A 12,931-nucleotide genomic window follows, 5' to 3' on the forward strand; every position below is an offset into this window, starting at 1 on the left:
GGTGACTGTGATTTGGGGGAGCGCGGTTTTAGCACAGGTAGTGCAGTCATGTCGAGTGTAGTTTTGAACACTGAGTTTAAACTATCCACAAGTCTGTCTACTGACTGGGTATTTGTCAAATGTGAAGCTAAGACATCAGGCAGTCTAGCTTCAAGTTCAGTCGTAGTTGAGGAGTTGATGCATCGCCGTAGTGATAAATAAGGTTGTTGTTCCACTAAACACGGGAGCGAAACTGTAAACTTAAGTGAGTGATCAGGCACCACTGATGTAAGAGGCATGATGTCAATATTTGTGACAGCAATACCATGTGCGAGAACCCGATCCAGGGTATTTCCACTAATGTGCGTCGAGTCCTGAATGCATTGCCGAAATCCTAATGCATCCACCATTTCCATAAATGATTTCCAGAGGGGATCAGAAGGTTTATTTATAAGAATGTTAAAGTCACCAATGATCAGAATGTTATCTGCTCTAATCTAAAGTTAGAGATGAACACACCAAATTCATCTAAGAATTCAGAGTATGGGCCAGGGGTAGGAATGGGTATTGATCATTTTTTATCGATAGATACCAATATCGATTCCACGTATCGATCAGATTCCTCGATACCTCCTGTGAATTTTCTGTGTACTAAAAGTAGGCTTTACAGGTTTTCTATGTCAGCAACATTTTATTGAGTCTTAAAGTAAATAAATATGAAATTGGTCGCTGAATCCTTAAACTCTGGACATAATAAACTCTACATGGTGGATCCTTGATCTCTGCACATAAATAGAAATAAACAAAATCTGCAGTTTTTGTCAAAAGCATTTCCTTTCAGATATTATTAGCATGAAAGTCTGTCCATACGTCTGAGCTGAACTCAGACAGCTGCTGGAGTCTGCAGCCACACAGTCTCCTAGCTAGCTCGCTAGCTGGGACTGGCCGAGGCTCGTGTGAAGTTTGTCCGCCTGTGAGTGCTTTGTGACGGCTGACTCTACTGGTGGTTGGCTCTCACTGTGGTATTGTATCACTTCCTGTTCCGGAGCACAGCGGTGTTTTGTTGTATCTGTTAGCTGTTTAATCTGCGTAGTTAGATTGATCTAGTTAACTAGATAATGATTTGCTTCACAGTGTAATCTTCACGTGCCTTAACTAAAGCACTCCCTCTGCTGAATCACCTCTAAATTATTTACACATTATTCAATTTGTGTTTTTAGGAATCCGCTAGCTTAGAGCAGCTACTAGCTCTTAGCTGATTTAGCATGGTGGCTTTTCCTGTCTCTCCTGCACTTTTCTGCTCTGGGTGTGAAATGTTTAGTTATTCCTCGGCCTCGTTTAGCAGTAATGGTACTTGTAATAAGTGTAGCTTATTCGTAGCTTTGGAGGCCAGGCTCGGCTCCGCACCCGCCGAGGATCAAACTCTGGTTATTGGTGACTCTGTTTTGAGAAATGTGAAGTTAGCGACACCAGCAACCATAGTCAAATGTCTTCCGGGGGCCAGAGCAGGCGACACTGAAGGAAATTTGAAACTGCTGGCTAAGGCTAAGCATAAATTTGGTAAGATTGTAATTCACGTCGGCAGTAATGACAACCGGTTACACCAATCGGAGGTCACTAAAATTAACTTTGAATCGGTGTGTAACTTTGCAAAAACAATGTCGGACTCTGTAGTTTTCTCTGGGCCCCTCCCCAATCGGACCGGGAGTGACATGTTTAGCCGCATGTTCTCCTTGAATTGCTGGCTGTCTGAGTGGTGTCCAAAAAATGAGGTGGGCTTCATAGATAATTGGCAAAGCTTCTGGGGAAAACCTGGTCTTCTTAGGAGAGACGGCATCCATCCCACTTTGGATGGAGCAGCTCTCATTTCTAGAAATCTGGTCAATTTTTTTAAATCCTCCAAACCGTGACTATCCAGGGTTGGGACCAGGAAGCAGAGTTGTAGTCTTACACACCTCTCTGCAGCTTCTCTCCCCCTGCCATCCCCTCATTACCCCATCCCCGTAGAGACGGTGCCTGCTCCCAGACCACCAATAACCAGTAAAAATCTATTTAAGCATAAAAATTCAAAAAGAAAAAATAATATAGCACCTTCAACTGCACCACAGACTGAAACAGTTAAATGTGATCTATTAAACATTAGGTCTCTCTCTTCTAAGTCCCTGTTAGTAAATGATATAATAATTGATCAACATATTGATTTATTCTGCCTAACAGAAACCTGGTTACAGCAGGATGAATATGTTAGTTTAAATGAGTCAACACCCCCGAGTCACACTAACTGCCAGAACGCTCGTAGCACGGGCCGAGGCAGAGGATTAGCAGCAATCTTCCATTCCAGCTTATTAATTAATCAAAAACCCAGACAGAGCTTTAATTCATCTGAAAGCTTGACTCTTAGTCTTGTCCATCCAAATTGGAAGTCCAAAAAAACAGTTTTATTTGTTATTATCTATCGTCCACCTGGTCGTTACTGTGAGTTTCTCTGTGAATTTTCAGACCTTTTGTCTGACAGTGCTTAGCTCAGATAAGATAATTATAGTGGGCGATTTTAACATCCACACAGATGCTGAGAATGACAGTCTCAACACTGCATTTAATCTATTATTAGACTCAACTGGCTTTGCTCAAAATGTAAATGAGTCCACCCACCACTTTAATCATACCTTAGATCTTGTTCTGACTTATGGTATGGAAATTGAAGACTTAACAGTATTCCCTGAAAACTCCCTTCTGTCTGATCATTTCTTAACATTTACATTTACTCTGATGGACTACCCAACAGTGGGGAATAAGTTTCATTACAGTAGAAGTCTTTCAGAAAGCGCTGTAACTAGGTTTAAGGATATGATTCCTTCTTTATGTTCTCCAATGCCATATACCAACACAGGGCAGAGTAGCTACCTAAACTCTGTAAGTGAGATAGAGTATTTCGTCAATAGTTTTACATCCTCATTCAAGACAACTTTGGATGCTGTAGCTCCTCTGAAAAAGAGAGCTTTAAATCAGAAGTGCCTGACTCCGTGGTATAACTCACAAACTCTAGCTAACTAAAGCAGATAACCCGTAAGTTGGAGAGGAAATGGCGTCTCACTAATTTAGAAGATCTTCACTTAGCCTGGAAAAACAGTCTGTTGCTCTATAAAAAGCCCTCTGTAAAGCTAAGACATCTTACTACTCATCACTAATTGAAGAAAATAAGAACAACCCCAGGTTTCTTTTCAGCACTGTAGCCAGGCTGACAAAGAGTCAGAGCTCTATTGAACCGAGTATTCCTTTAACTTTAACTAGTAATGACTTCATGACTTTCTTTGCTAATAAAATTTTAACTATTAGAGAAAAAATTACTCATAACCATCCCAAAGACGTATCGTTATCTTTGGCTGCTTTCAGTGATGCCGGTATTTGGTTAGACTCTTTCTCTCTGATTGTTCTGTATGAGTTATTTTCATTAGTTACTTCCTCCAAACCATCAACATGTCTATTAGACCCCATTCCTACCAGGCTGCTCAAGGAAGCCCTACCATTAATTAATGCTTCGATCTTAAATATGATCAATCTATCTTTATTAGTTGGCTATGTACCACAGGCTTTTAAGGTGGCAGTAATTAAACCATTACTTAAAAAGCCATCACTTGACCCAGCTATCTTAGCTAATTATAGGCCAATCTCCAACCTTCCTTTTCTCTCAAAAATTCTTGAAAGGGTAGTTGTAAAACAGCTAACTGATCATCTGCAGAGGAATGGTCTATTTGAAGAGTTTCAGTCAGGTTTTAGAATTCATCATAGTACAGAAACAGCATTAGTGAAGGTTACAAATGATCTTCTTATGGCCTCAGACAGTGGACTCATCTCTGTGCTTGTTCTGTTAGACCTGAGTGCTGCTTTTGATACAGTTGACCATAAAATTTTATTACAGAGTTTAGAGCATGCCATAGCTATTAAAGGCCCTGCGATGCGGTGGTTTGAATCATATTTATCTAATAGATTACAATTTGTTCATGTAAATGGGGAATCTTCTTCACAGACTAAGGTTAATTATGGAGTTCCACAAGGTTCTGTGCTAGGACCAATTTTATTCACTTTATACATGTTTCCCTTAGGCAGTATTATTAGACGGCATTGCTTAAATTTTCATTGTTACGCAGATGATACCCAGCTTTATCTATCCATGAAGACAGAGGACACACACCAATTAGCTAAACTGCAGGATTGTCTTACAGACATAAAGACATGGATGACCTCTGATTTCCTGCTTTTAAACTCAGATAAAACTGAAGTTATTGTACTTGGCCCCACAAATCTTAGAAACATGGTGTCTAACCAGATCCTTACTCTGGATGGCATTACCCTGACCTCTAGTAATACTGTGAGAAATCTTGGAGTCATTTTTGATCAGGATATGTCATTCAATGCGCATATTAAACAAATATGTAGGACTGCTTTTTTGCATTTGCGCAATATCTCTAAAATTAGAAAGGTCTTGTCTCAGAGTGATGCTGAAAAACTAATTCATGCATTTATTTCCTCTAGGCTGGACTATTGTAATTCATTATTGTCAGGTTGTCCTAAAAGTTCCATGAAAAGCCTTCCGTTAATTCAAAATGCTGCAGCTAGAGTACTAACAGGGACTAGAAGGAGAGAGCATATCTCACCCATATTGGCCTCTCTTCATTGGCTTCCTGTTAATTCTAGAATAGAATTTAAAATTCTTCTTCTTACTTATAAGGTTTTGAATAACCAGGTCCCATCTTATCTTAGGGACCTCATAGTACCATATCACTCCAATAGAGCGCTTCGCTCTCAGACTGCAGGCTTACTTGTAGTTCCTAGGGTTTGTAAGAGTAGAATGGGAGGCAGAGCCTTCAGCTTTCAGGCTCCTCTCCTGTGGAACCAGCTCCCAATTCAGATCAGGGAGACAGACACCCTCTCTACTTTTAAGATTAGGCTTAAAACTTTCCTTTTTGCTAAAGCTTATAGTTAGGGCTGGATCAGGTGACCCTGAACCATCCCTTAGTTATGCTGCTATAGACTTAGACTGCTGGGGGGTTCCCATGATGCACTGAGTGTTTCTTTCTCTTTTTGCTCTGTATGCACCACTCTGCATTTAATCATTAGTCATTGATCTCTGCTCTCTTCCACAGCATGTCTTTTTCCTGGTTCTCTCCCTCAGCCCCAACCAGTCCCAGCAGAAGACTGCCCCTCCCTGAGCCTGGTTCTTGGCCTTTATATTGTAAGGTGCCTTACAATATAAAGCACCTTGGGGCACCTGTTTGTTGTGATTTGGCGCTATATAAATAAAATTGATTTGATTCTTGGGCTGCTGCAGCGCAGGACGTCTCATTTTGGGAGGAAAAAAAACATTTTGACTGATTACAGTTTATTGTTTATATTATAACATTCGGAAAGAGGTGTCATTTAATTTAAATGGCAATTTACTTTGAAGTTCCGAGCGGACTCGACTCAGGAGACAGTGGCACAGCGTTTGTAGCAATGGAACAAGGACGATTCTCGTTTTTCTCGCAACAAGACAGGAGTCCCAGTTAGTCACTTTAATCTGCATAAAAGTGACTCATGATTGACATATTATAATGTCTTTGAGAGGGGTTTAAGAAGCAGAGTTGCCGCTTCTGAAGAGGAGCGAAGCAAAGATCCAGTGAAGCAGTGGATCAAAGCACTGCTTCATTAGCTCAAGGTTCAAAGCAGAGCCGCACTGCAGAAACGGTTGATTACAGACCCTCTGCAGGGTCTGTAATCAATGGAGAGAAATGATCATTTTCCCGACAAACACCCTCAAAAACAATGGGCGCTTACAAGGACCGATAAAGGAATCGTTAAGCAAAAAGGCTATTGATGTTGGTGGATCGAATAATTTCTTAACGACACCCGAAAAGAACCGCATCCCGATACCCAACCCTAGCCAGGGGGCCTATATATGGCTGACTTTTATTATTCTGACCTTGGCAATACACAGCCTCGTGGGCAGAGCGGCAAATCAAATGCTCAAACAAGTTATATTTGTGACCCCCAACAGCTAATAAACTAAACCTAGATGTATAAATAAGAGCAACACCCCCCCTTGCTGCGCATCACGAGGGACGTGACTAAATGTGTATGGCAGTGGGCAGGCCTCATTTAAGAAAAGGACAGCTGTAGGTTTAAGCCAGGTTTCATATAACCCAATCATATCTAAGTGATGATCAATAATTAGATCATTAATCAACAATGATTTTGAGGATAGTGATCTTATGTTAATGAGACCCAGACTGAGGACCTCAATGGGGTTGACAGTTGAACTGTTTGGGTTTAGGGGTGGTTCCAGAGTAGCATATATAAGATGCCTGAAAGCAGGTTTAGGTTTAAGACATTCCACGTGGGTTGGAGATAGACACTAAATATTTGATATTGTTGCAACAGCCAATGGGCCATCCTCAATTTCAATGTCATTCAATGTAGTAATGTGTATTAAATTTGCAAAGCATATCCCTCTATGATTCTTATGGACACGTCTACAGAAACAGGCCACAAACTCAACTTGATGAATTTCCCTTCCTGGCAGATAAACTGCACTATCACCATCGTGGATTTTCTGCACTAATTTCCCCGCTAAGCTAATGGATTCCACATCCACATTTGTCATAAGCCTTGCAGGGTCTCTAATCACCTGCTCTGTGGCCTGCTGTAAAATCCTAATGTTACCCTCCATGTAGAGCTCTATCTATGTTCGCAGACAAGATGGTAAAGTACCCAGTAGGGTAAAGGCCATCTGGCATCAGCAAGCCACGGCAATCCCAAAACGAAGGCCAGTTATCAATAAAAGTAAATCCTTGCTGTCTACAAAATTGCACCAGCCATCTATTTAACGATGTCAGCCTGGTAAATGCCTCATCATTACACCGGGAGGGGAGGGGACCAGAGATTATTAACTGATGCTGACATCTTTCTGGCAAGGTCACAAGTCATCTCTATGTCCATTTTTGTGACCTCTGAGTGCTTCACCCTGGCATCATTGGCATCATTGGCACTGACATTAATAACTATGTGACTGTATCTCATATCATGTTCCTTTGTCAGTCTAAATTGACTACATTTATATAGCGCTTTTCCATCTGCATCAGATGCAGAAAGCGCTTTACAATTATGCCTCAGAATTCACCACCCCCCCATACAAGGCGCTCACTACACACCGGGAGCAATAGGTGATTAAAGGTCTTGCCCAAGGGCCCTTAGTGATTTTCCAGTCAGCCAGGGATTTGAACCCATGATCTTCTGGACTCAAGCCCAACATCTTAACCACTAGACCATCACCATGTCTACCCTTCTGTAGCATCCTAAGATGGGAGGCAATGTCGGGAGCTCTGGCCCCAGGAACACATTTAATGTCAGCCAGCATCTGTAACCTGACTTTGCAGGTGATAGAATCCCCTATCGCTAAAGCCCAATGTTTCAGTCTGGAGATAGGAGTAGAAGTCACTCGTGGGCTCAAAGAAATCACAACAGGCAAATCCAAGGGAGAAAACCAGTTCACAGTGGCGAGTGTGATCGGGGTACTGCAACCAGGCACCAAGCCCTACGTGACTTTCTCCGCCTAACCACAATCCCAAAGCCGTCATCCACAGCCAGCATTTCTAGGCTGATGCTAATGGGCATGCTAGCCGGCCCAACAGTAACCTTGTCTGGAGTGCCCGTAACATCCATCTCCACTGAGCTAAGAAGCCGTTTTATCTTCCGGACAAAGATCTCTAAAAGAGCCACCCTATCTTCCAACATCAGGCAGGATTTATGTAAAGTGTAAAGTAGTGTACTTTGTGCACCAAAAAATTCAAGAGTATAGCCAAGCTATCATGAAGTAACTGCTAACGAAAATGCTAACCACTCCTAAGATTCACAGAGCAGTAAAATGAGCTACAATTCACAGCAGTTACACTGAAAAAGTTACAGAAGTATTAGATTGGTGAAAACAGTAATAAAAGAAAGGCAAAGGCTATTCGCCCAGACGTTGGGCAGATAAGTCATACACTGAACATTACATGCACAACCATTGGGCAGATAAATATGTCTTATCTTATTCGCCCAACCGTGATCGTGTATTTGACATGTTTTGTGGATCTAAACTACTTTTTTACACCACTTTTTAAGGCTCTATTACGGCGTATGTTTGACACATTTAACTGCGCTGTCTTTAATTACTTTAATTACTGCGCAATAAATGAAAACAGACAAACTTCATAAGTATTTTGAACGGAAGCCTGTTAACGACGACGAAACAGTTTTTGAACAAAATGCTGCTTGTTGACTGTAAGATGGTGTTAGTTTGACACTGTTCCCTGGGTGTGACGAGCCAAACAGAACCACTTTAGATCACAGCTCCTCCGCAGGCTGCGAACCCTCCCGCAGCTGGCGAGAAAATATCCGCCTTTTTAGGGGAGGCGATGGTCTAGTGGTTAAGGTGTTGGGCTTGAGTCCAGAAGATCATGGGTTCAAATCCTTGCCTGACTGGAAAATCACTCAGGGCCCTTGGGCAAAGCCTTTAATCCCCTATTGCTCCCGGTGTGTAATGAGCGCCTTGTTTGAAGAAGAAGTATTAGACTGGTAGAAATAGTAATAAAAGAAGGGGGGCCAACCTAGCTAACATAAGGTAACTGCTAGCAAAACGCTAACCACTCCTCAGAGTCACACCAGGATAAATTTAGTTAAATGAGATTCACAATAGATGCACTTAAACACTAAAAGAAGTGTTAAATAGAAATAAAAGAAACAAATACAACCTTGTAGAGATTAGCAGGGCGTCACAACAGCACACAGTCCGTCAGAAGCAAGAATGTAGCTGCTAATGTTAAGAACTGAAGCACAGATTCGTTTCAAAGTTTACACAAGTGTGATGTTGTGTTCTGACAACTTGTATTTAAGTTAAAAGTGTTCGTTTTGATGCAGTCATGGTAAAAGCAGCAGCCCTGAGAAGGTTTAGTGCAGTTACACGAGTCAGAAACACAGCTTGTTAAAATCAAAACAAAATGCTTATAAATGTATTTAACTGTGAAAACAATACATACACATACATATACATACACACATACACATACATACATTAAAACAGCACAGCAACCATTTTAACTCACATTTATTTTTATTTAACATTAATTCTCTTTAAAAACTTCCTTATAGAGATTGACAGTTGGGACAGTCTATAAGGCAAATACTGCTTATATATTGTTCAAATTCAGCCAGACATCCGTGTAAATTGGGGTCCTTTTCAATAATCTGCATTTATGAATATGGATGATCAGACAGATGTGATCAGATCTGTGATATTTCATGTCCATGTTCACAGCGGCAATAAAACGGCTGAGCTGCGCGTTAAAACAGCGTGCTGCACACACACAAATAAATATAAACGCCACAACATCAAAGAAGCCCCCACGCACGCATCCTGATCGCCAGCCAAGGAAGGGTCCACTAGTCCTCATTCAGATCTACAGCCAGAGAACATTTTCAAGTTCCACTAGTCCTCAAGTACAGATAGCCAGCCAGAGAATAATGTCCAGGTCCACTTGCCCTCAGATTCTGATCGTGCGCGCATAATGTCCAGTCGCAGCTCTGCCTTCAGCTGAAATTCTGTCACAATTGTGGCACGTTAGATGGAGGATCCATTATCTCCTGAAAACAGCATCTTCTGAGTTTTTCCAATATGAAACATACATCTGCATGTCCAGGCAGTCTGTAAAAACAGCGTGGTGGAGACAGTCCACGCCCATGATCACAGCAGCAGTAAACCGGCATCCTGTGACACAAACAGCAGCATCACCACACTTTAGGTCCCAAACTTTGCCCTGTAATGATCAATGAGTGAGGTAATGAATTACAAATCATCCTGATGGTAACAAAATCAGCAACTTCTTGTCTTCCACAAGAGCTTCAGAAAGATCTGGACTTCACTGTGGTGAGTCGGGTGAAAGTGAAATGTCAGCGTTGCAAACAACAACAAAATCCTCCAGCTGAAACGAGGACAGAGTCTGAAGTGACGCACTACTGCTGCGCCTTTTGTGTGAACACATTCCAACTTACTTGCTGAGGAATTCCTCCTGCCCATAGATCTGGAGCAGGTATTCATCTACGTCAACATGGTCCAGGTCATCCTGAGCATAACACAGAGTTTGGTAGATCAGCAGATCCACAGAGGATGAAGCTGAGAACACACAGAAGACTGAATTCATGATTTCATCAAGGCCTCCTTTATGAACACATAATCAAACATCTTACTGTCACAGGTGAAGGTCAGCGGTTCTCTGAAGTGCTCGCTGATGACTGTGACCTTCACACTGACCCCGAGGACCTGGTTCATCTCATCACGGGTGACCGACGGGGACCAGACGAAGCCCGTGTTCTTGGAGCGGTCGCTGCACGGGTAAGCCGAGCGGAGCCTGTGAACACGAGCACAGACTTACTGTTGCCACCGACACCCACAAAACCTTGAGTCAAAGTGCAGGACCTTGCTTATTATATCTTCATCTTGTGGAGCTCATGAGATGTCTACAAACAGGTAGGAGACATCATTTCCAACATCAGACAGAACTGAACTGTGGCACATCAGTAAAACCGAGCAAGCTGGATCACCGCATCAGGAAATATAAACATCATGACAAGTTAAATCAAATCAAAATCAATTTCATTTATATAGCGCCAAATCACAACAAACAGTTGCCCCCAAGGCGCTTCATATTGCAAGGCAAAGCCATACAATAATTACAGAAAAACCCCAACTGTCAAGCAAAAAGGAAAGTTTTAAGCCTAATCTTAAAAGTAGAGAGGGTGTCTGTCTCCCTGATCTGAATTGGGAGCTGGTTCCACAGGAGAGGAGCCTGAAAGCTGAAGGCTCTGCCTCCCATTCTACTCTTACAAACCCTAGGAACTACAAGTAAGCCTGCAGTCAGAGCGAAGCGCTCTATTGGGGTGATATGGTACTATGAGGTCCCTAAGATAAGATGGGACCTGATTATTCAAAACCTTATAAATAAGAAGAAGAATTTTAAATTCTATTCTAGAATTAACAGGAAGCCAATGAAGAGAGGCCAATATGGGTGAGATATGCTCTCTCCTTCTAGTCCCTGTTAGTACTCTAGCTGCAGCATTTTGAATTAACTGAAGGCTTTTCAGGGAACTTTTAGGACAACCTGATAATAATGAATTACAATAGTCCAGCCTAGAGGAAATAAATGCATGAATTAGTTTTTCAGCATCACTCTGAGACAAGACCTTTCTAATTTTAGAGATATTGCGCAAATGCAAAAAAGCAGTCCTACATATTTGTTTAATATGCGCACTGAATGACATATCCTGATCAAAAATGACTCCAAGACATCTCACAGTATTACTAGAGGTCAGGCTAATGACATCCAGAGTAAGGATCTGGTTAGACACCATGTTTCTAAGATTTGTGGGGCCAAGTACAATAACTTCAGTTTTATCTGAGTTTAAAAGCAGGAAATTAGAGGTCATCCATGTCTTTATGTCTGTAAGACAATCCTGCAGTTTAGCTAATTGGTGTGTGTCCTCTGGCTTCATGGATAGATAAAGCTGAGTATCATCTGCGTAACAATGAAAATTTAAGCAATGCTGTCTAATAATACTGCCTAAGGGAAGCATGTATAAAGTGAATAAAATTGGTCCTAGCACAAAACCTTGTGGAACTCCATAATTAACCTTAGTCTGTGAAGAAGATTCCCCATTTACATGAACAAATTGTAATCTATTAGATAAATATGATTCAAACCACCGCAGTGCCTTTAACACCTATGGCATGCTCTAATCTCTGTAATAAAATTTTACGGTAAACAGTATCAAAAGCAGCACTGAGGTCTAACAGAACAAGCACAGAGATGAGTCCACTGTCTGAGGCCATAAGAAGATCATTTGTAACCTTCACTAATGCTGTTTCTGTACTATGATGAATTCTAAACCCTGACTGAAACTCTTCAAATAGACCATTCCTCTGCAGATGATCAGTTAGCTGTTTTACAACTACCCTTTCAAGACTTTTTGAGAGAAAAGGAAGGTTGGAGATTGGCCTATAATTAGCTAAGATAGCTGGGTCAAGTGATGGCTTTTTAAGTAATGGTTTAATTACTGCCACCTTAAAAGCCTGTGGTACATAGCCAACTAATAAAGACAGATTGATCATATTTAAGATCGAAGCATTAAATAATGGTAGGGCTTCCTTGAGCAGCCTGGTAGGAATGGGGTCTAATAGACATGTTGATGGTTTGGAGGAAGTAACTAATGAAAATAACTCAGACAGAACAATCAGAGAGAAAGAGTCTAACCAAATACCGGCATCACTGAAAGCAGCCAAAGAGAACTACAACCCCTGGCAAAAATTATGGAATCACCGGCCTCGGAGGATGTTCATGCAGTTGTTTAATTTTGTAGAAAAAAAGCAGATCACAGACATGACACAAAACTAAAGTCATTTCAAATGGCAACTTTCTGGCTTTAAGAAACACTATAAGAAATCAAGAAAAAAAGATTGTGGCAGTCAGTAACGGTTACTTTTTTAGACCAAGCAGAGGAAAAAAATATGGAATCACTCAATTCTGAGGAAAAAATTATGGAATCACCCTGTAAATTTTCATCCCCAAAACTAACACCTGCATCATATCAGATCTGCTCGTTAGTCTGCATCTAAAAAGGAGTGATCACACCTTGGAGAGCTGTTGCACCAAGTGGACTGACATGAATCATGGCTCCAACACGAGAGATGTCAATTGAAACAAAGGAGAGGATTATCAAACTCTTAAAAGAGAGTAAATCACCACGCAATGTTGCAAAAGATGTTGGTTGTTCACAGTCAGCTGTGTCTAAACTCTGGACCAAATACAAACAACATGGGAAGGTTGTTAAAGGCAAACATACTGGTAGACCAAGGAAGACATCAAAGTGTCAAGACAGAAAACTT

At 41.3% G+C, this 12,931-nt stretch overlaps 1 protein-coding gene across 2 annotated transcripts in view; it reads right to left on the minus strand.

Annotated features, from left to right (window-relative positions):
* Positions 1-12,931, minus strand: part of pik3c2b (phosphatidylinositol-4-phosphate 3-kinase, catalytic subunit type 2 beta) — a 186,716-nt gene that overhangs the window by 106,291 nt on the left and 67,494 nt on the right. For both annotated transcript variants that reach the window (XM_034165394.1, XM_034165393.1), the window contains exons 4-5: positions 10,240-10,400; positions 10,045-10,165 (exon numbers count right to left, since the gene is read on the minus strand). In XM_034165394.1, coding sequence (XP_034021285.1) covers positions 10,045-10,165; positions 10,240-10,400 — 282 coding nt within the window. The remainder of the gene's footprint in view (positions 1-10,044; positions 10,166-10,239; positions 10,401-12,931) is intronic.

The sequence above is a fragment of the Thalassophryne amazonica genome, unplaced genomic scaffold (assembly GCF_902500255.1).
Source record: "Thalassophryne amazonica unplaced genomic scaffold, fThaAma1.1, whole genome shotgun sequence".
NCBI lineage: Eukaryota > Metazoa > Chordata > Actinopteri > Batrachoidiformes > Batrachoididae > Thalassophryne > Thalassophryne amazonica.